Raw genomic sequence first — 22483 nt, 5'->3', positions numbered from 1 at the left:
AGGTCCATCAAGACCAACATTACTGTGTTCCTGTGGCATGTTGTGTTTGATAACCTGAAAAAGCAACAAAACAAGCCTTCTTTAGATTCACTGAGTGTCAGTGCGGCATCAGAAATTGAAGTGTTTGAGGATGATAGGAAAGTAACATATGAAATGAAATCTAATCTGTAGTGTCCAGCATAACAGTGTCCAGAGCTTATGTTGAACCCTGCTCACATCGCAAAAAATGAATATAACATAATGTAGTTATTGATCTTATATTAAGATTAAAAAATATATTTGGTATTGTTTTTAGTATAAAAAGACTTACCTAGCGCCCTCTCAAAAGATCATTTTCACTTAATTTAAGAAGACTTTAACTTATTTTACGGAGTCTTATCAAGACAAATTTGCTCAACACACAGGCAGACAAATTTGCTTGTTTTTAGGACAAATTTGCTTAAGGCACTGGCAGACAAATTTGCTTGTTTTCAAGATGAGATGTCTTAAAATAAGTCAATTTTTTTTTTTTATTAAGTCAAATGATTTCACAAGAAAGCGCTAGGTAAGTCTCTTTATACTGAAAACAATACCAACTAGTTTTTTTTTATCTTGATATAAGATTAATAACACTTGGTTAGATTTTGTTAGATAAGCAGTTTTTGCAGTGCACCTGATTCTCCTAAGGGACCATTATGCGAAATAAAGTGAGATAAGAATAGAATAGCCTCGTTAATACTGTGGCCCATCCAGGAACTTAAACCCAGGAACTTTGGCCTAGGCTACAAGCACCAGGGCTAGAGTTCCTGCTGGGTTCACATCATCATAGGCCATTTTACCAACTGCCAAAATGTATACATAAATTCATCAAAACAAGATACTGCGCTACATGACACAGTTACCATGTAACCATAGCAACATTCATTGTGATGTGTAAGCACCTGGTGCTAGATCAGTGGCCCTGACCATTAAAGGAGCGGTTTGTAGGATTGTTACCGAACATTCTGTAGGCCAAAATCAAAACACTGGTGAACGTTCTCAAGACTACCTAGACGCGAGCCTCTTCTGGGTTGCCAGATGTAATGAAGACTTAGCTAATGTTAGTTTACCTGCAGCTGCTTTAACATTTCTCCAACCATGCGCACTGTGCGTACAACTTTTCAACGCTTTTATTCATGAAATCATTCAATATTACAACAATAAAAATAGCTTGTGTATTGTCTTAATTTAAATATGCTTTGCGCACAAATGCCTACACTGCAAAAAATTAATTCTAACCAAGTGTTATTGATCTTATATTAAGATTAAAAAATCTAATTTTAAATCTAAAATCTAGTTTTTAGTATGAAAAGACTTACATAGAGCCCTCTCAAAAGATCATTTTGACTTCATTTAAGAAGACTTTAACTTATTTTAAGGAGTCTTATCAAGACAAATTTGCTCAACACACTGGCAGACAAATTTGCTTGTTTTTAGGACAAATTTGCTTAACGCACTGGCAGAGAAATTTGCTTGTTTTCAAGATAAGATGTCTTAAAATAAGTGAATTATTTTTTAAATTAAGTCAAATGATTTCACAAGAAAGCGCTAGGTAAGTCTCTTTATACTGAAAACAATACCAACTAGTTTTTCTTATCTTGATATAAGATTAATAACACTTGGTTAGATTTTGTTAGATAAGCAGTTTTTGCAGTGTTTAAAGCGAATGGACATCTCAACATAAGGATACATTAGAAGATGATGATTGGTGTAAGCTTAAACTTTGTCACATGATAAGCAGTTCTGGCGCTTAAAAATGCAACGTTCCATTCAGTCATAAATCATTCAAGCGTAGTGCTCGTCATGAAAAGAAATCAGCAGCTAATATTTTATTACTACTATGGAATACAACCCTAGCGGCGCTCCTGTCTCAAACCATGACCCAGCTACACATTACGGAAATGGTGAAAACAAAAAATGCCTCGCTAACCAACCTAACATATTTCGCTGAAGTTAATGATGCAGATGACCTTTAGCCTAGGCTACCTGTTGTGGAGAAATATGGCCAGCTCTGCGTCAGACTTAATCTTCTTCGTTTGACGAAGACGTCGCCATCTCAGGAAGGCTCGTCCGGTGTCCTCTTAATTGGTTTCTTGTTTTAATTTTGGAAATTTGCCTGCCTCTCATAGGCAACTCGTTCATGAACTGACAGCTGTTGATGGTGGCCTTTGCTAAACTGGCAACCCAAATAGGAGAACGCGCCAGCCCATTATTAATATGATATTCTAGAATTAAATCATTCAAAACATAAACGAAAATTCTAAGAGATTCCGGCCCGTAACTCATTTTTTTTTACGGGTTTTACGGGTTATAGTAATGTTGTAAAATAAGCCATTACTTCAGTTCATCGTGTTTCCTTACTCTCTGACGACATATGGTGATCATTTTTGCAATGGTTACAATTTATTTTCCATTATTTCCTACATACTGGTCCTTTAAGTTGGGTTTGTTGCAGGTTTGGTCCTATACAGCAAAGCCGTAGGGGGGGGGGGGGGCAAATCTGTGGTGGTGAATGAGGTAAAAAACCAAGTGGTTGCACACTGGGTCGAAAGTCATTTCACGTAGTAAACACCTGTCACATGTACTCACAGGACACTCTTCTCCTAAAGAGGCACTACACTATTGGGCTGCTAAACCTCAAACGTTTCTCCATAAGTGTTACTGGCAGCATTTATAGCTCTGGTTTAAGGTAAACATTTTATCAAGCATGTAAATAAGAAATGTATTACCCACTACCACAGAGCACCCTCTCATCAAGTTTGTGCTCGTCAGTGCGCACCAGACTGCACCAGACTGTGATTGACAGTCAGATCTCACACAGCCCTGCTCTGATTGGACCAGAAGAACCGGGAGCTGTGGATTTTTGCAAAACAAATAACAGGCTCTAGGTAGAGGTAGAAGTGCTGTTTTTTTCTAAAACCGGCTGATTTATGTTGTTTTGTCGGAGCATAGTGTCGGTTTCAGTGAATATGATCAAAAAAATCTTTTGATCATATTCTGATCTTTTGATCCAGGGAACTTACCAAAATCACTCACCTCTCAAAGCATTTGGGTCAGCAATCAACACGAGGTCGCAGACTTTGACGTTCCTCTCTGTCCGGTGCCACTTGTGTCGAATGAACAGATTTGGGCCAGCTAATTCCCTCCACTTTGCCCAGAACCGGTGCACTCCGATTTGAATAGCCCTTAAACGATGCCAGGGATGGGTCTCTAGGTCAAGCCTGATGGTGTCTCCTCCAAGCAATGCTTGACCCAGTATGAGGGAGTTGGGTGTTAAGTACTAGACCGAGTCCTCCTGTTCTTGAGCTCTGGCATCAATTGGGTGTTCGTTTGTCAGGTTGGCTGCCTGATAGAACATAGTTTGGAGCTCCCCCCATGTGAGAGACCCTGTAGCTCCTCCGAGGCTCATTAGCGCCCTCTTCAAAAGCTTCACAGCTGCCTCGCAGCTCCATTCCTGTGGGGTGCATCTGCAGGTTGAAAATCCCACTTCCATTCAGTCCCGTTCTTAGCAGCTACATCTTCTATGGACGCAGCCTGCAGGCAAGCCAGATGTTTATGCAGCTCACGCAGATGTTGGTGCCTCTGTTGGACCATAGTTTCCTTGGATGCCCCCTCAAAGCAACAAAGCAGGAGTATGCTTGGAGGAAGCTTTCTGCCGACTGGTCATTGGTGAGGTCCGCATGGACGGCTCTCGAGGCCATACAACAAAAAAACAATGCCCCAGACCTTCTTGCTTGTCCTTCTTTTAACAGTGTCTTTCACCTCGAAGGGGCCAAAAAGGTCGAGGGTTGCATACTCGAATTGGCTTGCTCTTTTGGTACACTCGAGGGAGATCACTCATTACTTGCTGGCACATCTTGGCTCTTTTCTTTCTGCAGATGACACAGTTGTTCAGCACCTTCTTAACTGTTCTTCGTCCCTGCATGATCCAGGCTTTCCTTCTGGTTCATAGAAGGGTAGAGGCGACACCTTCATGGTTTTCCTCATGTGCCTCCCTGGCCAGTAGGGTTGCGAGCCACGACTGGCATGGGATTAGCGGTACAGCCACTCTATCCTCATCCCAGCATTGGAGTCCTGTATTTTCCTCCTTCTGACAACCAGGCGATCCAGGGTTATGTCGCGGAACTCTTGAGCTGCGAGAGCTAGATCTTTGAAAGCTGTTGATCTTTCTTCCACAGACAGGTATGGTCTTGCCTCCCACTTTGACTGAACTGGGGCCTGGCTGTTACCCAGCCAGATTTCTACTGCTCTTCTCATCCAGGCGATGGTCCCGCACAGTCGTGCCAGTGAACTGAACCGTCGGGGGTCCACAAGGCGTACAAGCGCAACACTGGATGGGTCTGACCATTTCCTGGGCTTGGCTCCTGCTGTGACCAGTGCCAAGAACGCCTTTCTTCCGAAGTTCTCCGATCTCAGCAATAGAGAAGTTGATCTCTCTGGCAGTTTTCACAGGCCAATCTGATTCAGGCAACTTAAAAAATTCTGGGTCTTCCTGCCAGACTGATCCTTCAGCAAGCTCCTCATAGTCCGGTTGACAGCCCATAGAGCCCCATTGTGGACCCGGAAATGTTGAGTACACCAAAGTTTTATGATGGAAATATAAAGTATGGGCAATTTGTGTAATTGAGCTAATTAGCATAAATTAGCATAATCACCTATATTGATCATATTATAAGAGCTGCTTGGACAAAATGGACAATGTTAGTATGTTTTTAGGGTTACTGGAGATGCTGAGTCCATATCTGACATTTTCAAGATTCAAAATCACTATTTAAACTCGGTTTGGTCACGTTTTTACTCTCATTAAGCTGATTTTGCTGAGTGTTTTGGTCCAATTTAGACAGATTTTTGGAGGATAGGGCTGTAGCAATATACAGTAGGGCTGTAATGATACACCAATCTAACAATTCGATTTGTATCACGATTTTTTACCCACGGTGATACAAACCTCGATTTTTCATTTTTTTTGGAGGGGGGGGGGGGGGCTAGACATTTCAATAGCCTACCTTAGAACACCAGAGGATTACAATATAATAGATCTGTATTATTTTCTATCCTGATATAAAAAGAGAGAATACTGAATGTATGATATTTATCGTCTCGCCAGTCGGGGCAGCAGACTCCAGCTCCATCGCAGCCGGACCACGCTGCGCAATCAGGCTACAGCTACCGACGTTGGTGTCCCTCCTCTGCTGCCTTGTCGCAGAGCTGTCCTCCGCTGCTCCGGCCGCTCCACTCCGCCACGGTCGCGCCAAGGCCTAGACTTTCTCTCTGGCTCGTGCCATCGGATTTCACACAACAAACTTTTTTTTCCCCTTATTTTTCTAAAGAGCGCCGGCAAACAGGCCGACTCGAACAGTCGCCGCCAACCGTCCGTCCTCAAGGCACCACTTCCTTGCCGCTCCACCTGTGCTCTGCTCCGCAGCCAGGGCCACCGCCAACTCCAGCCTAAAGCCGCCAGGCGGGGGCAGGGGCTCCAGGTCTTCTCTCGGTGAAGTCAGCGCCCAGGCCGGCATCACCACCTCATCTTCCAAGGCCGCTTCCTCAGGCCGCTCTCCCGGTCGCGTGAAGTCCTTCTCCGCCGTGGCCACTGCATCGAGATCCTCTTCAGGCAAGCATTTCTCCCGTAACCAGGCCCAGGCGACAGCTGGTCTCCTCCCGCGCCTTCTACTGAAGGCCTCTGTAAGCTTTTTAGTACCCCTTACAAGGGCTCTCTTCTGATCCTTTTGCTTGGGCCTCCACCTAGCGGTGAGCATGGACAGATTATGAACTTTCGTGCCCCTGGGCCCAGATGTATTAAGGGCCCCCCACTAATTGTCGCATATGTGGAATGTGTTTGGGGGTCCTCCCTCAGAAATGTTTTAATTTGTTTGATGTGATTTCCTGTATTCTGGTGCATTTTGGGGATGGTCAATACTAAATTCAATCAGATTCATAGCCTACATCCTGATGTGTTGATATTGAGGCAATGATTTCATGCAAAGGCTTGGGCTTCAGGGCCCCCTGACCCTGGGCCAGGTAGGCCCGTGCAGTAATCCATCCCTGGCGGTGAGGTCTCCCACTCCCGGCTCCTCCAGCACTGAAGACACTGTCTCCTACAGAACACAACTTGGTGGATCAGGACGTTCCATGGAAAACGTGCCCATCTACAGGGACTCCTTTGGAAAGCAGCAGACCATCCTGATCCACCGGCTGTGGATATCACCGCGTTTAAGTGGAGTAAGAAGACAGGTATGAAGAAAGGAGAGGAACTCGCCCACCCTCGATTCAAGTCATGTTGCTCCTCCTGATTTGTTAGATGTTATCAGCTGTAACTGCAAAGCTGGGTTAAAACTGTGTACACATGTATCTGGAAAGTGCACAGCAAAAAGAGCAGAAGGACAGGGATGAAGAGTCTGGAGAAGATGGCGACATGACAACGGATGAGGACAGTGAGGAGTAGTAGAAGCTAGTTCTTCCCTTTGTTACTCAATTGTGAGTCACAGCAGAGGGCCAGTGAATAGCTATTTCCAAAATTATTATGGAATTCAGAAATAACTTGAGGATCCAAATTATTCCTAAACACTGAACATTTTTATCCTCCAAAAATCCGTCTAAATCGCCCCCAAAAACTCTTAAATCGCCCCCAAAATCAGCTTAACCCTTTAGCCGCCAGGGTTTAAAAAGAATAAATTGGATTTGTACATAAAAATTTCAAAAGGCCATGGCTTGCAAGTGGTCAGAGATAAAGTCCTACTGTAAATGTGAAAATCATTTAGCATGAACAAGTTTATGAAGGGGGTAAATTTACTCATCTAATTTGCATATTATGACGTCACTGGATGGTAACCACCGTGAATTATGCACATTTCAGTAAATACTAGACGTTGAACATATTTGAGCAGTTTTTCTTTCTTTTTTTGTCATTTCACCGACATAACAAATGAACAGGAATACAGTCACATGTAAACCAACAATAGTAAACTATTACTATAATCACAAATCCTATGCTACTATACAATAAAGTAGCCTGGTCAAATCAGTTCCATATCGTGGGTGACTTTGTAGTTCTTCAGAGCCCTATTTTTACAACCCCTGCTGTCTATACCACGTCCATTACGGACACTATCATCACTATTGCCACTGGCACCTCCAGCTATGTTGGGCAGAGGGTCGAAATCGGTCTAAATAAGCATGGTATGCTTAGTGGACACTGTCGCAAAGACGTACCTCCATTCACAGACGCACCATGACTATCAGTCAATAGACGATCGATCATATTCTCCAAAAGGCAGATATTCTCCTTCAGAATCATAATAGGTGAATAACAGATCCAAGACTTCGTCACACGTGAATTGTTTTTTCAACATTTGGTGTATTTCTGCTTCAATTTGTCCAAAACTATGGCCCGCATCGCTTCCGCGTTATGGAGGAAATGCACGTCTTCTTCGTGTGTTTCTTGTGTGTTTTCGCATGCTTCCTGAAAACTTTGAAAAAAAAGGTTGAGCTTGAATCTAAGCTCTGGGTGTCTGCCAACTAGTGGTCAAGAGTACAAATGAGATTTTACACTGTACTCGCGTCTATCGTCTGTTTTATTCAGTAATGAAGCTTGTCGCAATATTGCGACATGGGCGGTTAGAGGGTTAATGAGAATAAGAACGTGACCAAACCATGTTTAAATAGTGATTTTGAATCTTGAAAATGTCAGATATGGACTCAGCATCTCCAGTAACCCCTAAACACATACTAGCATTGTCCATTTTGGCCAAGCAGCTCCTATAATATGATCAATATAGGTGATTATGCTAATTTATGCTAATTAGCCACAATTACACAAATTGCCCAACATATGCAAATTAGCATCCAGCAGTTTCTGCATGCTGGGGACCCATAATATATATTTCTATCATAAAACTTTGGTGTACTCAACATTTCCGGGTTCACCTTTCTGTCAACTGGACTATCAGGGGATGCCCCCCTTGTGATGATGTCGGCGACGTTCTGTCTTCCTTCGACCCACCTCCAGCTATCTACTGATCCGGCCTTTTGGATTTCTCCAATCCGGTTAGCAAAAAATGTCTGATAGCCATAGCTATTCTTCTGGATGGCTCCCAGAATTGTCTGACTATCAACAAAATTAATCCACCGATTGACATTGATGTAGCAGTGCTTCTCGAAGTATGTCTTCAGGCGGGATGCAAAGACAGCCCCGCACAGCTCTGCTTTAATGACATCACCTTTCTGGTCTAGAGGGGTTAGCTTGGCATTTGATTCAACCAGCTTCACTACGACTTCATCTTCTGTCTCCCACCGTAGTTAAAGAACAGCGCCGTAGGAAGCTTCACTACCATCGGAAAATGTGATCCCCATTGGGCGGCCTATGGCTCCATGAGGTGTGAGACTCCTGTCGAATCTGAGTTGGCCAAGTCTCACATATTGCTCAAAGAGTTTTATTGCAGCTTCTCGAAGAAGCTGCAAAAGAGGCGAAAGAGGATCGTCCCAGGTGTCCTTGGAAAGATGGTCACTTCCTGCTTCCTGGAAGGATTCTCTTACGAGGGTCGATGGGTTACGAGGATTCTCTTACAGTGGGTTTCTCACTCCTCCCACTTTCGCCTGTCAGGACCCAGGGCTTGAGGGAGAAGCCACCTGCTTTTAGGATTTCTTTCACTCCTTCGGTCATCCTAACCAGAGTTTGGAGATCATCATGCGATGTCAGGACATCGTCCACATAGCAGTCCTCTGTAAGGATCCGGGGCTCTTCAACCATGGATGTAAACTGGGGCAGGTTTGCCGTTTCTCTCATGGCAACCGATTTCATCTTCGGGGTTATCCCTCCAGAGGAATCGATGGAGGTGGACCTCCTCGTCCTTCAGCCACACTGAATCATACATTTTCTTAACATCGCCAAGAGCAGCATACAATCTGCTCCTGAATCTCAGCAGGACACCTCGGATTGAGTTGAGGACATCAGGGCCTTTGTGCAGGAGGTTGTTCAGGCTCAACCCTTTAAACCCCTGGCTACCAGATGGCTGATGTACCAGATTGGGCCGTTCCAGCCCTTGAGCTCTTCCTTTGTGAGCCTGATGGCTGCTCCTCTTGATATCGTCTTGCGGATCTGCTCTCCATATGCCGCTTTCCACACAGGTTCTCTTGCCAGCCGAGCCTTGGTGTTCCGGAAGGTTGCTTCCACTGCTCAGCGGTTATCTGGCAGAATCGCTGGGTTCACTTTCCATGGGTAGGCCACATCCCAGTGTGGGGCGTCACTGTGTTTGTCAGCTAGCACATAAGAGAGGCAGTCCTTTATCCTTTCTAAGTCCCTTTCTTCTCCAAGGGTCATCTCTCTGCCTCCTGGATGGCACTTGCTCCCGCATTTCGGGTCACACACTGCTCCAATACTATCCCACTTGAACCACTCTAACACCTCCTTATTTGTGGCAGTGGTGCTGCTGAGGGCCACTTCTTCAATCCAAGTTGGGTCGTCACTCAGGTCTTTGGTGTCCACAAGGACCTCCTTGTACACCCTTGAGGATGTTCTCATAGATCTTGCAAAGTGAGTTTCAGACTGGTGCAGCGTTAGGGCGACCACCTTGAAGAGTTCAGGGTGAGTACCGCCAAAAGTTTTGCCCAATGGGCCGTTCCAGAGGACTATATCTCCATCTAGAGATGTCCGATAATATCGGCCAACCGATATTATCGGCCCGATATTAGCATAAAAATGTAATATCTGTTAATATCGTTATCGGATTTTTTTTGCCTTAAAACCGATAAAATAATGCTTGCGTTACACCCAAATAGTGCCTATGCGCTCCTGAAGCGTTTACCGGCGCACAGATGATGACCTCATCAATCTGCGTCTTGAAGCATACAAACAAGCGTGGATGGCTGCAGTAACAAACTTGCTCGTGGCCGTAGTAGCCCCTTGCGTTGGCCGTGACGCCCCTTTGAAAATCAGAGGTTTACAGGCCACGGTGGCCTTGGTGCCCCCTTCTTTAAATATTCTGCTTTGCGTCCTACTAATAGGATATATATTTAGCCTATGGCCTATGGCCAAATTATGCAGTGGAGAAAGTGACAGCGCAAGAAAGAAAGTGCGTCCGAATTAACCCATCCTACTCATCACACAGACATCACAAGTATCACATGAAAGAGCTTTTTCTCAGCTTTTAAACGATGTTAGCTGCTAATTGCTGTGGTGAACGGTTCGCGAGAAAAGTAAATAATATCAGTCAATTTAATCATAAATTCTACCGAAGGTTTTGCGTCCATCTCCCTACCCATTCATCTCGGTGGAATACTTCAGAACCCTTCGTTTAACATATGACAAACCATATATCAGAATAAACAGCAGACCTTACCGAACAGAAAGGTGTAAAGCAGTCCCCTGTACAGTTAGCCGTTCCAGACTAATCCCGTTTTGAATTTGCAGTAAATTTCAACATACATGGATGTCTCCAAATTTGGGATTTAAGTTTTACACTGTGTTTAAATTGTTCAACATTATTTCATAACGGGCCAAAACAAATATTACAAATGTCGCCTAGATATCGGTAAATCAGAGGACAGCTGACTATAAGAGTTTGTGAAAGTTCATGATCACAAAATGCTAAGCATGCATCTATTGAGTTTCTTAAAGCTGAGCTGTGCTTAAATTGTTCAATACATGATTTCATAACAGGCCAAATATAAAGTAAATGTTAAATATAGCCTAGATATCTGAAAATATTAGATGATCAGATGATTTACAGTTATATGTAATATGTCATGTTTTATGTTTTTGTAATGTTTCATACAGTGATGCAGGTCTACTGCAGTGAATACAACTTTGATCATGTTTATAGCCTACTACTGTATAGTTAAATTTGGCCTTGGTGCCCTGACATGTGGCCTTTGTGCCCCCCACCAAATATGCCCAACTGAAGGCCAAGTGGCCTTGCCCCTAAAATGGTGAAATTCTAAGCCTGATTGTGGGTATGGCCCGTTATGAAGGCCAGTCAGTCTTTTAGCCCCGTTCATTGGACTAATACTAAAGGAGGACTTTGTTTACTACTCTGGAAGGTCTGGACTGAAACTTTGTGCCTTCCTTGTTCTTATTGCACACTACCTTCATGTTGCATCTCTTTGTTGTTGCTCATGTAGAGCAGTGCTGATTGAGCCCAGTTTATAATTTAAATGATTGCATTAGCCCAAGTAATGGGCTAGGGACACAGGCTGCTTAGATTTGTACACCTTAAATGTTTCATTTTTTGTACTTCACCTCAAGCCTGAAGTATTTTTTGTAGCTCAAACAAATGTTTTCAAAATTGTGCAGTATAGTTGCCACATTGTAATTGACTCATATTTGTGCATTCATTCAATTAAGGTGATTGAGTTTTAGTTAAAGAAACAGTTCATGAAGCATCCTACAAATGCAGGCTCATTTAACACAGAAAAAGGGTAGCCTGTCATACACTATGCCTGTTATTTTAGTTGGCTTTACATTCTGCTATGTTGCACATAGTTGTTCAGGTACAATGTTTTATAATTTGTGAAGAAGTCAAATTTGCCCTATTTGTTGTGGGCATTGTCAAGATTATCTCAGGGAGAGTGTAATCCACATCCAATTGTTTGAGACAATTTAAAAAAAATAAATAAACATGGCACTTTTTCCCTAAATTAAGTTGAAGTATTTTTCTTATTTTGCACAGACAATGTTAACATTTGGAAAGCCTTGTTGCATTCAAGAATGCATCCAGTGGGGCATCACAATAACATTAAGCATGTTGTGTTAATTCCACAACAGGAGATATGTGATGTTACCTAAATTAGTTTTGAGGAAAAATAACCCACATATCGACATCGGTATCGGCTGATATCGGAATCGAAATTTGAGAGTTGCACAATATCGGCATATCGGATATCGGCAAAAAAGCCAATATCGGACATCCCTATCTCCATCCAATTTAAATGGCTGTGGAACTAGACGACCTTCCCTGTGGCTGATCAGAAGATCAATGTTCTCAGGACAGACCAGCTCTTCTGCAGCGATTTCAGGAAAGTTGTTGTTGTTTGCAGTTGTTGCAGAGTGACAGGTTGACTTATCTCTGCAATACTATCCAGGCCGTAGCAGAGTAGTTTGTCTTCCATTACCGTCCCCTTGGTGTTCTTCACTCTTAGACGCAGGTAGTACCTCTTGGTTGTGACTGTCGGTCTCATTCCTCCTATTCTGTGGACAATTAACTTGATGCTCTCACCAATCAGTCCAAGGCGCTGGGCAGCATTGTTTGTTATATAGTTGGTGTCAGAGGCAAGGTCAATAAGAGTGCCTATCAGCTGGCCTGAGTTAGTTGTCACTTCCAGTAACATCATTATAACTGGGTACTCTTTCAGTCCACCTCCAGCAGTGCAGATTATGGTTGAGGCTTTGCTGGAAAATGCCTTCCTGAATTCTGCTCTTAGTTCCGGAGTGACTTTCACCAGGAGCTGTTCTTGCTTGCTGGTCAGCCCGAGGCCTTTTCTCTCCATCCTTTTGGTACCTTGCCCCTCACGCCAGCATCTTTCTCTTGAGCAATGGATTTGGGGCAGAGCAGATAGTGGTGAGGCTCTTCTCTGCGGCAGTCCATTTTAGTGCAGAGGAACTTTGGATTGCATCCTTTGGACATTTGGGACGGCCATCCTTCAGGTGAAAGCATAGGCACTGATTGCATATTCCATGGGTCTTCAGATGGGCCTTTCTCCTCTGGAGATCCATCTCCCTGAAGGCTTTGCAGGCAAACAGCCTGCCAGCGTGTGTCTCATCGGCACAGGCAGTGCACGAGCCCAAGCGTGGCTTCGACTGACTCTCTTTGGCCAGAGGTAGCTTTGGAGAATGCTTTCTTAACTCCTCTTTCTGGCTTGTCTGCCGGGCCTTTCACTGAGGAGCTTCCCTCTCTAGGGCTTGCCTCCAGCTGATCCAGCTCTTCTAGGATTGCCTCCTGCTTTTTCAGAAAGCGCAGTAAGCAGTCGAAGTGGTTATGTGTAGCAAAACTATTCACAGGCTTGGTCTTGTGTGTAATCCATTTCTCCTTCCGAGAGCTTGGTAGCTTGCTTTCAAGGGACTGCACTACCCAACGGTTCTTTATAACATCCTCTTCTCCCAGGATCACAAGGTTACTAAGCTCCACTGCTTGGATCAGCTCAATTGCTTCTCTAGGGTTGTCTCCCTTGTAGGCCCTGAACCTCCTCGGATATCTTCAGAACGATTTTCGCCTTGTTCCCGAAGCAGTTGTCGAGGTGCCCGAGACGCACAGCTGGACAGAACCAAGTCTTTTTTCACCCTGTCACCCCCGCTGTTCCAGCTCTTCCCATTCAGCCGTCCTCATGTCTCCTGAGAACGTGTGCAGGCATGTTCTTTCAAGACTGAACTGTGGTCTGAAGCCATATGCCCCGGGATGCAGGCCAAGGATGCTTTGTGTGTGGTGGTGCATATGGAAACGCAGGTGCTGTAGCACGGGTACAGGTGTTACACTGGGGTCTTCAGGGGCTTTTGGGGTCTTTTGGGGCTGCGTGCCAGCTTCAGTGGGCCCCTTGCCGGACAGAATTTGCTTCTTCAACCTCTTCATCGACCTCTTCTGTCCGCTTTAACTTTTGCCAGCTCCGCACCCAGTCATGTAGTCTGTTGACCAGCTTGTAGACTGTTATCTTGGCTCCAGAGACAAAACCTTCCCATTAAAGCACCTTCTGCTCAAGCATTTTGATTCTCTCCAGCAGGCCCTCTCTCAGGACTAGAAAGTCTTCCTCCGGCAACTCCTTGACATCAGTGTTCTCCACTTCAGCACATTTCTCTTCTGCACCGTCAGTGTACAATTTAAGGTCGACATAGGCGAATTTGGACCATAACATCTCCTTAGCGAGCTGGATCGTTTCTTTATAGGTGGCAAGGCACGTCGCCATCTTCTCCTCTACATGAGCCGCTTCTTTTCTTGCTTTTTCTTCCTCACTTTCCACTTCTCCTAGAGCATCAACATATTCAAGACCAGTGTCGTGCACCTTTCCAAAGTCCACACCAAGTTCTCTGATCTCGTCAATAAGCACTCTTTTTTCTAGGAGGTCTCCAGCTTTCTGGCTCTCTTGCTGAAAGAGCCCTGTGCTGTTGAGCACTTTCCTTTTAGGGCCACTAATTCTGCCGAATCCATCTTTTCTGAATTTCTCCATAAGTGTTACTGGCAGCATTTAAAGCTCTGGTTTAAGGTAAACATTTTATCAAACATGTAAATTAGAAATAACAAAACTTTACAAATGACAGAACTCCACAGAAAACACAACAGGTGGAGAAGAAACAACTTCACACAGAGGCTTGGGCTTCAGGGCCCCCTGAGCTCTTGGGCCCAGTAGGCCCATACAGTAATCCATCCCTGGACATAGACCTGTGGTATCCCTCCATTTGTCTCCAAAATTCATATTTAAAAATAAATTACAAACTAGAGTATCTTTGTTAACCTCTATATTACACAGAATATAATAGGTCTTTAGGACTAATTACTTACAGTATTTTTTTTAACTAAGGCCTACCTCCATTCAAATAAAAGCTGTAGTAGTATTTCTACATGTTGGCACAAAACATAATTTCTGTCAGAAACCAGGCTACAATGCATGGTATCACCGCCAGTGCATTGTAAACGTTTTTTCTAAGTTGTGTTTTCTACGTTTTGCCTGCATGGATGTGCGATTGTGTATCTAAATGTAACATGCAAGATGCAACAACCTTTTTGTAAGAAGCCTATAAACCGATTCATTTCTGACATTATGAATGCATTATTTATGTTGTAAGAGGTGAAATGGCTGACGCAGGCACGCACAAATTCATCATTTAAACTAAAAGGGCACTGTAAGTTTAACTTTCGTTATCATTGCGAGAAAATAGGCTACAGTATGGAAAATGCTTCAAAGTTCCCTTTGAGCGTAATCGGCTCCAAAAACGAATGGGGTTTCCTTAGCCTGTGCTACTAGCCTAGAAATCTAGACGCGCCCCTAGCGGCAGCAAATTAATTTGCTGCCAGGGCTAGTCTAGCAACTCTCCGTTGACTTGTGAGCTCTAGAAATCGAAATTAAATCTGGCATTGAAATCGTGTATAGAGTCGTTTGTTGGGCTTAACATAATGATTGATGGCAGAGTTGCAACGGTTTGGCTTGAATTCCCTGCTACTTGAAAACAAATATCCTATTGCGTCCTATTGCGTGCAGAGGGAATTTGAAAGACAACTGATTATCCCGACCCTCGGACTGAGCACTGCGAACGGTGAGTGCCCAGACCCTACATTATAATGTGGGTCTGGCTAGCCAGGCTACTGTGCTACACCTTTCCAACAGGTTTTGTGAGAATTGTACTGGTAGCTTTTGAGATATTGTTGAAATGCGGGCCTGCACCGCAGTATGGTGCTTTTGATAGCGCACACCACACAAGCTTTTCATAGCGTGCACCACGTAAAACCACCAGGACACACCATTCAGGGGTGTACTCTCTCTGGAATCACAAATTACTCATTTATGCATTATTTACGTTGCGTAATCAACGTTTGATTACATTTCAGACGGTGGTGCTTATTGGGTTTCCTGTAGTCTAGCGTTTTTCTATGTCCGAATATTGGGGGGGCATTTTGGTCATATCTGAATATTGTCTATGGCAGGGTGTATATATATATTTGGATGGATAGATGGATGGATGGAGCCTAGTTGTAGGCCTAGGCCTAATGTTTAATTTGAAATAAAATAAGTAGCCTAAAAGGCAACATTCGAAATAAGGAGAAATAAGGCAAGATAAGAGTAATTGGGGAGAAACACTGAGTAGCTTGGCTATTTTTAAGATCTTAACGTTACTTTGAGCTGAGATAAGGATGGATATTCCACAGCTGGTTCCTTGAACCCATCAATCAGCAAGTTTAATTTAATTTTTTTTTTGTTTTTTTTTATGTTGACCCGAAATCCTGGAAACCCAGGAACATCATGTTGTTGGCCAGTGAATGGATGTAGGCCTAACTAGATTGTGGTGGATCAATCATATTGCCCTCTTAATTTAAATCGTAAAATATTCTGTGGTCTCAGTTCACTGTTGAATGGGTAGGTCTAGCCTACCCTATGCTTGCTCAAAATATATGCTTTGTCTAGTAGAGGTGCTTAAAATTGGCGCTTTTAAAAATCGCCTGTCTCAGAATATGTAGAAGAGTCGGTCAAGGGCAATTCCGCGCAAAACTGTCACATCCACAAGGCCAACACAATGCCATGGTAGCCTATTTAGTTGCCGTTATGGACTTGACAGTTTTGCGTGGTATTGCCCCCGTATCATTATATAAAGCTCTGTTTTCGCCGTCTAGCTTTCTCCTCTTTGAGCAATCCATGATTTGAAAATAACTTACTTATCGCTAACTTAGATATCCATCTGATTGTTTCTTGTCCCGTCTCCTCTCCTCGCTCGTTTCAGGCTATCAATGAGTCTCTTCACCATAGTAGGTTAACTTTACTCACTGACTCGACTTTGTCAGAATGCAAAGATTTCACTGGCTGAGTAGCATCAAGCGAAATGATGGTTCCTGAAGCTACTGAAGTAAATGCTGTTTTCCTAACCTACGAAACATTTAGTCCAGCTTTGAAATCTTACGTGAAAATCTAAATTAGGCTATTATGGTCCGGGTACCGATAGGATCACGTCAGGGTCCGGACTCGGACCGCGGTCCACCATTTGACGACCCCTGGTCTATGGTGACTACGGCCCTGCTAAACAGCCTACAGGTTTAAACCTAGCCCAGGACAATATAAACCCTTCCTGAGGCCAAGAATTGAGTTCAAGCACTAGGATTGGCCCACAGTATAAATGGGGCTATTGAGAAGGAAAAACAGTGAATTTTCTGATCTGAAGTTGAACTTCAATTGGACTTGGGCTGAGACAAGAGGATGGCTATTTCGCAGCTGAAATAAAATAAACCTTACTTGACTTTATTTGACTATATTGAGGCCATTGTGGAGTTGATTGAAAAGGATATTCTTTTTATTACCATATACTATTTTGTACATACCAGAGACATTGATTAATAGATACTGCTTGTTCTCTAATCACCATCTACTGACCTCAATGACCTCACTGATTAGTGAGAGGTTCTTCTCCCATTGCTGTACAGTAGCCAGGAAGGGCCCCACAAAGCGACTTCCAGCCATGCTCTGCAGGTTCATAGCATTGTCATCCAAGTTCTGAAGTATTTCATCAACTGCGCCTAGTATGGAGCCCCGCTCCTGTGTGCCTTTGAAGTAACGTTGTACAGTGAACTTCATGCTCTCCCAGGTGTCTACCACTTCTTTTACTCCCTGTATAAACAAAGAGAAATATTTTTTGTACATTAAGTGACAGTTACACCTTACGCACTCTGAATGCATTTTACAACATTACAGTTTACAGGTAATTTAGTACTTTAGAATTTCCCACAATGAGAATTATTTTGTGACTTTACCTTCTCAATACTGAGTTCTTTGACTGCTGAGGTGACAATGTCTCCGATCACACTGCCATATTTGTGCAGCTCCATGGCAAACATGTTCTCTAGGGTGAAGGTATCAGGGTTCATCTCAAAAGTTGTGCCTGTACGATCCATGAGCGCCTTCCAATGCCTGAACAGTGATATTCCTCATAATTCATACTTTTCAAGTTAAATAATATAAAATACACAATAATGTGAAAATGCTTGGTCCAAATGCTTGTTACCCATTTTATTGTGCTGTTATAGTACACTGTTTCGGTAAATATGGTAACACTTTGCTGGATAGTTTGTCTAGGAACCTTTCATACAGTATACTCTATACCAAGATCAAGATCTAGATGGTATTGTTTTCAGTATGACTTATTTTAAGAAGTTTCATCATGAAAAGAAGCAAATTTGGCTGCCAGTGTGTTGAGCAAATTTGTCTTGATAAGACTCCTCCAAATAAGTCAAATCTTTTATTTCTTAAATTAGGTCAAAAGTTTTTAAGAGAGCACTAGGTAAGTCTCTTCATACTAAAAACAATACCAAATACATTTATCTTTTGCAGTGCAAGGGGTCTAAAAGGGACTATCCAAGTAAACTTTGGCCCAAAACATTAATCAAATGAGTTTGCTAGCAAGTAGGACTACAACCGGATACAGTATGTGGTTTGCGCTTGCCTTTCTCGAAGGGCATCATTTTTAAGGTCCAGCAAAAGTGGCAGCGACTCCTTAAACTCCTTCATGCGACCCTCAAGGAAAAAGGCAACAGGCAGAGCACGCACATCCTTGGGAAGCTTCCTAAGAGTTTTAATGAAACTCTCAATACCCTCTTGCAAAAGCTGAATATTCAGGTTCACCCACAAAGTCTGAGACCACTCTGTCTTTGCTGCCTTAAAGACAAAAATGCATAAAAACACAATTGACAAAGACAAAAAAAAAATATTGTAATTGTTGAACATTTCAGAACTTGGTCTACTGATTCTTACTTTCTGGGCTTTGTAGATATCATATATCTGACGAAGTCCACGCATCTCTCTTTGTGCGTTCACAAGTTCTGGGTACATGGTGATAGGAAGGTCAAACAGCTTCTCAGCATTCGCTAGCTCCTGCCGGCCAGCCTCAATCTTGGCTAATTCAGTCTCATAAGATCCCATGACCATTAGCCCTTGTACATAAATGACAATAAAAAGTAGGTTGAATTGACAGTGAAGGATTTTTTTGTTATATATCTTTAATTACAACCCCAAATCAGAAAAAGTTGGGATGCTGTGTAAAATGCAAATAAAAACAGAATGTGATAATATACAAGTCTCGCAAACTCATATTTAGCAGCAAAAAGGACATTCAAATGTTGAAAATGAAAATTTGGACTATTTCATGGAACATATATGTTCATTTTGAATTTGATGCCAGCACCATGTTTCAAAAAAGTTTGGACAGGGAATATTTGCCACTGTGCTGCTTCACCACTTAATTTAACACAATTCTGTAAATGTTTAGGAACTGAGGAGACCAGTTGCTAGAGTTTTGAGAATGAAATGTTGTCCCATTACTCCCCGATATAGGATTTTAGTTGCTCAGCAGAATGGGGTATTCTTAGTCATGTTTTTCATTCCATGATGCACCTAATTTGAGTCTGGACTGCAGATAGGCCACTTTAGCACCTGGAATATTCTTTTATGGAGAAATACTGTTTAAATATCTGCAGAATTAATTTTCATTCATTTCCTGAAATATTCAAGGTCTTCCCTGGAATAGACATTGCCCAGATGGCAGTATAGATAGATAGGTAGATAGATAGATAGATAGATAGATAGATAGATAGATACTTTATTGATCCCCAAGGGGAAATTCAAGGTCTCAGTAGCATAAAGACACATCACACACAACATTCACTAACAGCAGAAAAAAAAGTAATTAAAAGTATATAATATAAAAAACACAACTAAGCAATAAGGACAGTAGAAGATAAAGAATATACTAAAATACAAATTATACTAAATAACACTACATCTAAATCAAGTCTAAAAACAGTATCCACATAGTGGGTGATTAATCATAAGGCGCTTGCCATGACAGAGGCAGGGACTGAGCCTGTGATTCTCTGTGCATAGTAAGGTAAGGTGCTCTGTGTGAGTGAGTGTCATGGTGATGGTGCAAATGAGTAAGTCCAACAGTGCAAGAATAAAGTGTAGAGACCAGCATAAAATAAATATGGACATATAAGAGAGTAGGCAAGGTAATATAAAAAAAAACTATAGAAAAACTATATATCACTGATTCTTGAGATAAGGGACAAAAGTACTTTTGAAAAGTGACAAACAAAAAATCGATACTACATTAATTTGAATTGGATATCATTGGATAAACATAGATCTCATCTATCATGCCTGAAAAGGAACAGTTTTTTTATTAACCACTTTTTATAAAAATTGACATTTACTGACTTAGTAACTTGTCATTTGTCAACTCCGTCGGACATATGAAAATATATTTTTTTGTGTGTTTGATCAATTCAAGAACACTCTAAAGTCTTTAAGTGTGTAGAAATGGTGTGCCTTAGCAAGGTTTAGTGATAAACTGCATTGTATACACTTTTAATATCATTTTACATTGTTTTGGAATAAGACATTTTAAATTACCTTAATTTTGTTTACTATTTTTTAATTTTTAATAAATACAATTAGTGGTTTTGTGCACACAAGACACTGATGCATGTAGATAAGTTGTTGTTTTAATGTATGAACACACTCAATTGAACAAAAGAAACATACATTTTTTATAAAAATGAAAAACCTCCATCTTACGGTGTTGACAGACAACTGACGGTGTTGTCACACAATTGACAGTGTTGACAAATTAATTGAGAATCAAACTGATTAAAGATATTTACCTAGTTTTGACATGGCAGTATCAAGGGAAAGGGTATCAAACTTCAAACAAAGAGTTTCTACAGGACCTCAGGCAAGTAAGTTCTATGATTTGCTCAGCAAGTAAGTAAATATAGAGTTTTATCTGTCATTACTGCCTTCGGTGTAGAGCCAAGTATTAGATATTTATATATAATAGTTTGTCTAACCTGCGGGACTTGGGCATTGGACAAGAGGTGTTGAACATGCCTACGCTCTATGAAGTCCATAACATCAGGGGCTATGGCATAGAGCTCCCTGGTCTGGCTTGCTTGGAGGGGACAAGCTGTCCCTGTCAGTTTCAAAATCTTTCTCTGGACAGAAACAGACATCCCAGACATACTGGTCACCTTGCTATTTTATAGTAGCTTAGTTGACTTTACATTCTCCTATGTGGGCCTAACACTTCAGCCATTTGGAACAGAAGAACACACCAGAATAGGCCTGTTTAGTAAGCAGGATTTGATGGCTGCATTGCAATTCAATGCGGAAGTAATCCAAGTATTCAGAATACGTTACTCAGATTGAATATGTTACAAAATAAATTTTTGGGCATGTATTCTGTAACAGAATACTTTTTTAAAGTATCCTTCCCAACACTGCCTACATCTCATGAGTCCCATGCGCTTTCCCACCAGTGGAGCTAGTTGGCTAGTTGAACTTTTGCCAACTTATAAAAAAAAGCTTAACTCCAGTCGCGTTTCAAAGACCACTGTTTTCCAGCAACAGCATCCATCTTTTTTGCTTTCAAGTAGCAGGGAATTCACATGGAACCGTCGCAACTCTGTCATCATAATGTTAAGCCCGCCCACCGACTCTACACACAATATGATTGGCCTGATCAAAGTTAGATTTTTCCAGCTCACAAGCCAACAGAGAGTTGCTAGACTACCCTGGCTGCAAATTACATTTGCTGCTGCTAGGGTACATCTAGATTTCTAGGCTACCCTCCTCCCATATTTAGGGTGAAAATTGGCAGTAGGACCACGAGGATGCAATAACTCAACTTTCACATCTTGGTGTTCTATACCTACATCAATGGACTTTCCTAACCACCAGTGATCATCATACACCACTGCCAGCCAATCCCCTGTCTCAATACTGTTGATAATTATATCAACAGTAGCACCCACAGGATCTTTCAATGGCTCCTCTTCCATTTCATCCACCAAATCTTACATTTCATCGACCAAATCCTCTGCTTCTCCCTACTCGTTTTCCATTTCCTCCATTAACATGGACCTGGCCCTTGCTAGCCTAGAAATCTAGACGCACCCTAGCGGCAGCAAATTACATTTGCTGCCAAGGCTAGTCTAGCAACTCTCCGTTGGCTTGTGAGCTCGAAAAATTTAACTTCGATCAGGCCAAACAAATTGTGTATAGAGTCGTTAGGTGGGCTTAACATAATGATTGATGGCAGAGTTGCAACGGTTTGGCTTGAATTCCCTGCTACTTGAAAACAAATAAGATGGATGTTGCTGTTGGCGAACAGTGTGACACGAGTTAAGCTTTTATTAAGTTGGCAAAAGTTTGAACTAGGCAACTAGCTCCGCTGGTGGGAAACGCATGGGACTCATAGCGCTGTCCTATTGCGTGCAGAGGGAATTTGAAAGACAACTGATTATCCCGCCCCTCGGACTGAGCACTGCAAACGGTGAGTGCCCAGAATTTCTTAACCTTTTCTTTCAATGCTTTTATCTCCCTTGCATGTCTTTTCCTGGTTTTTCTCCTTTCTCTCTCAGCTGCAAGGGCACGCTGGGTTGAAGTAGTCTCCTCAACAGCCTGGTCCAGAGGACATTCTGATGGGGTGTCTATTTCATTTAGCCATCTATTCTGCATAGCTCTGGACCTTTTCTTTGCTTTCCTCCAATACTTTCTGCAGTGCCTTTTTGCTCTTGGTCCTAATTCTCCTACTTGTTTTACTTTTTTGTTGTGGACCCTGTCCTTCCATCTCTGTCTCTCCTTTTCTAACTGCTGTTTACTGTCTAACCGTCTCTTCTGCTTTCTGGGTCACTGTTAATTCTTTCTCTCCCTTTTCTCTGGTACTGTTTCTTTGTCTTTGCTCCTCCACTGACAATTTTTGTCTAGCCATGTCGGCCTAGAGTACAGATAC

General features: G+C 42.4%; 1 protein-coding gene across 1 annotated transcript in view; it reads right to left on the bottom strand.

The window, feature by feature from the left end:
- dnah10 (dynein axonemal heavy chain 10) overlaps window positions 1–22483 on the bottom strand; it is a 394370-nt gene that overhangs the window by 199862 nt on the left and 172025 nt on the right. Inside the window, exons 23-26 of the mRNA XM_076271417.1 lie at window positions 18448–18626; window positions 18140–18351; window positions 17451–17607; window positions 17074–17307 (exon numbers count right to left, since the gene is read on the bottom strand). Coding sequence (XP_076127532.1) covers window positions 17074–17307; window positions 17451–17607; window positions 18140–18351; window positions 18448–18626 — 782 coding nt within the window. The remainder of the gene's footprint in view (window positions 1–17073; window positions 17308–17450; window positions 17608–18139; window positions 18352–18447; window positions 18627–22483) is intronic.

This window comes from Alosa pseudoharengus, unplaced genomic scaffold, assembly GCF_046254945.1.
Source record: "Alosa pseudoharengus isolate Yale_2024_CS ecotype anadromous, Long Island Sound unplaced genomic scaffold, YU_APseudo_1.1 YU_APseudo_1.1_scf_6, whole genome shotgun sequence".
NCBI lineage: Eukaryota > Metazoa > Chordata > Actinopteri > Clupeiformes > Clupeidae > Alosa > Alosa pseudoharengus.
This window is presented reverse-complemented; position numbering and strand designations above follow the sequence as displayed.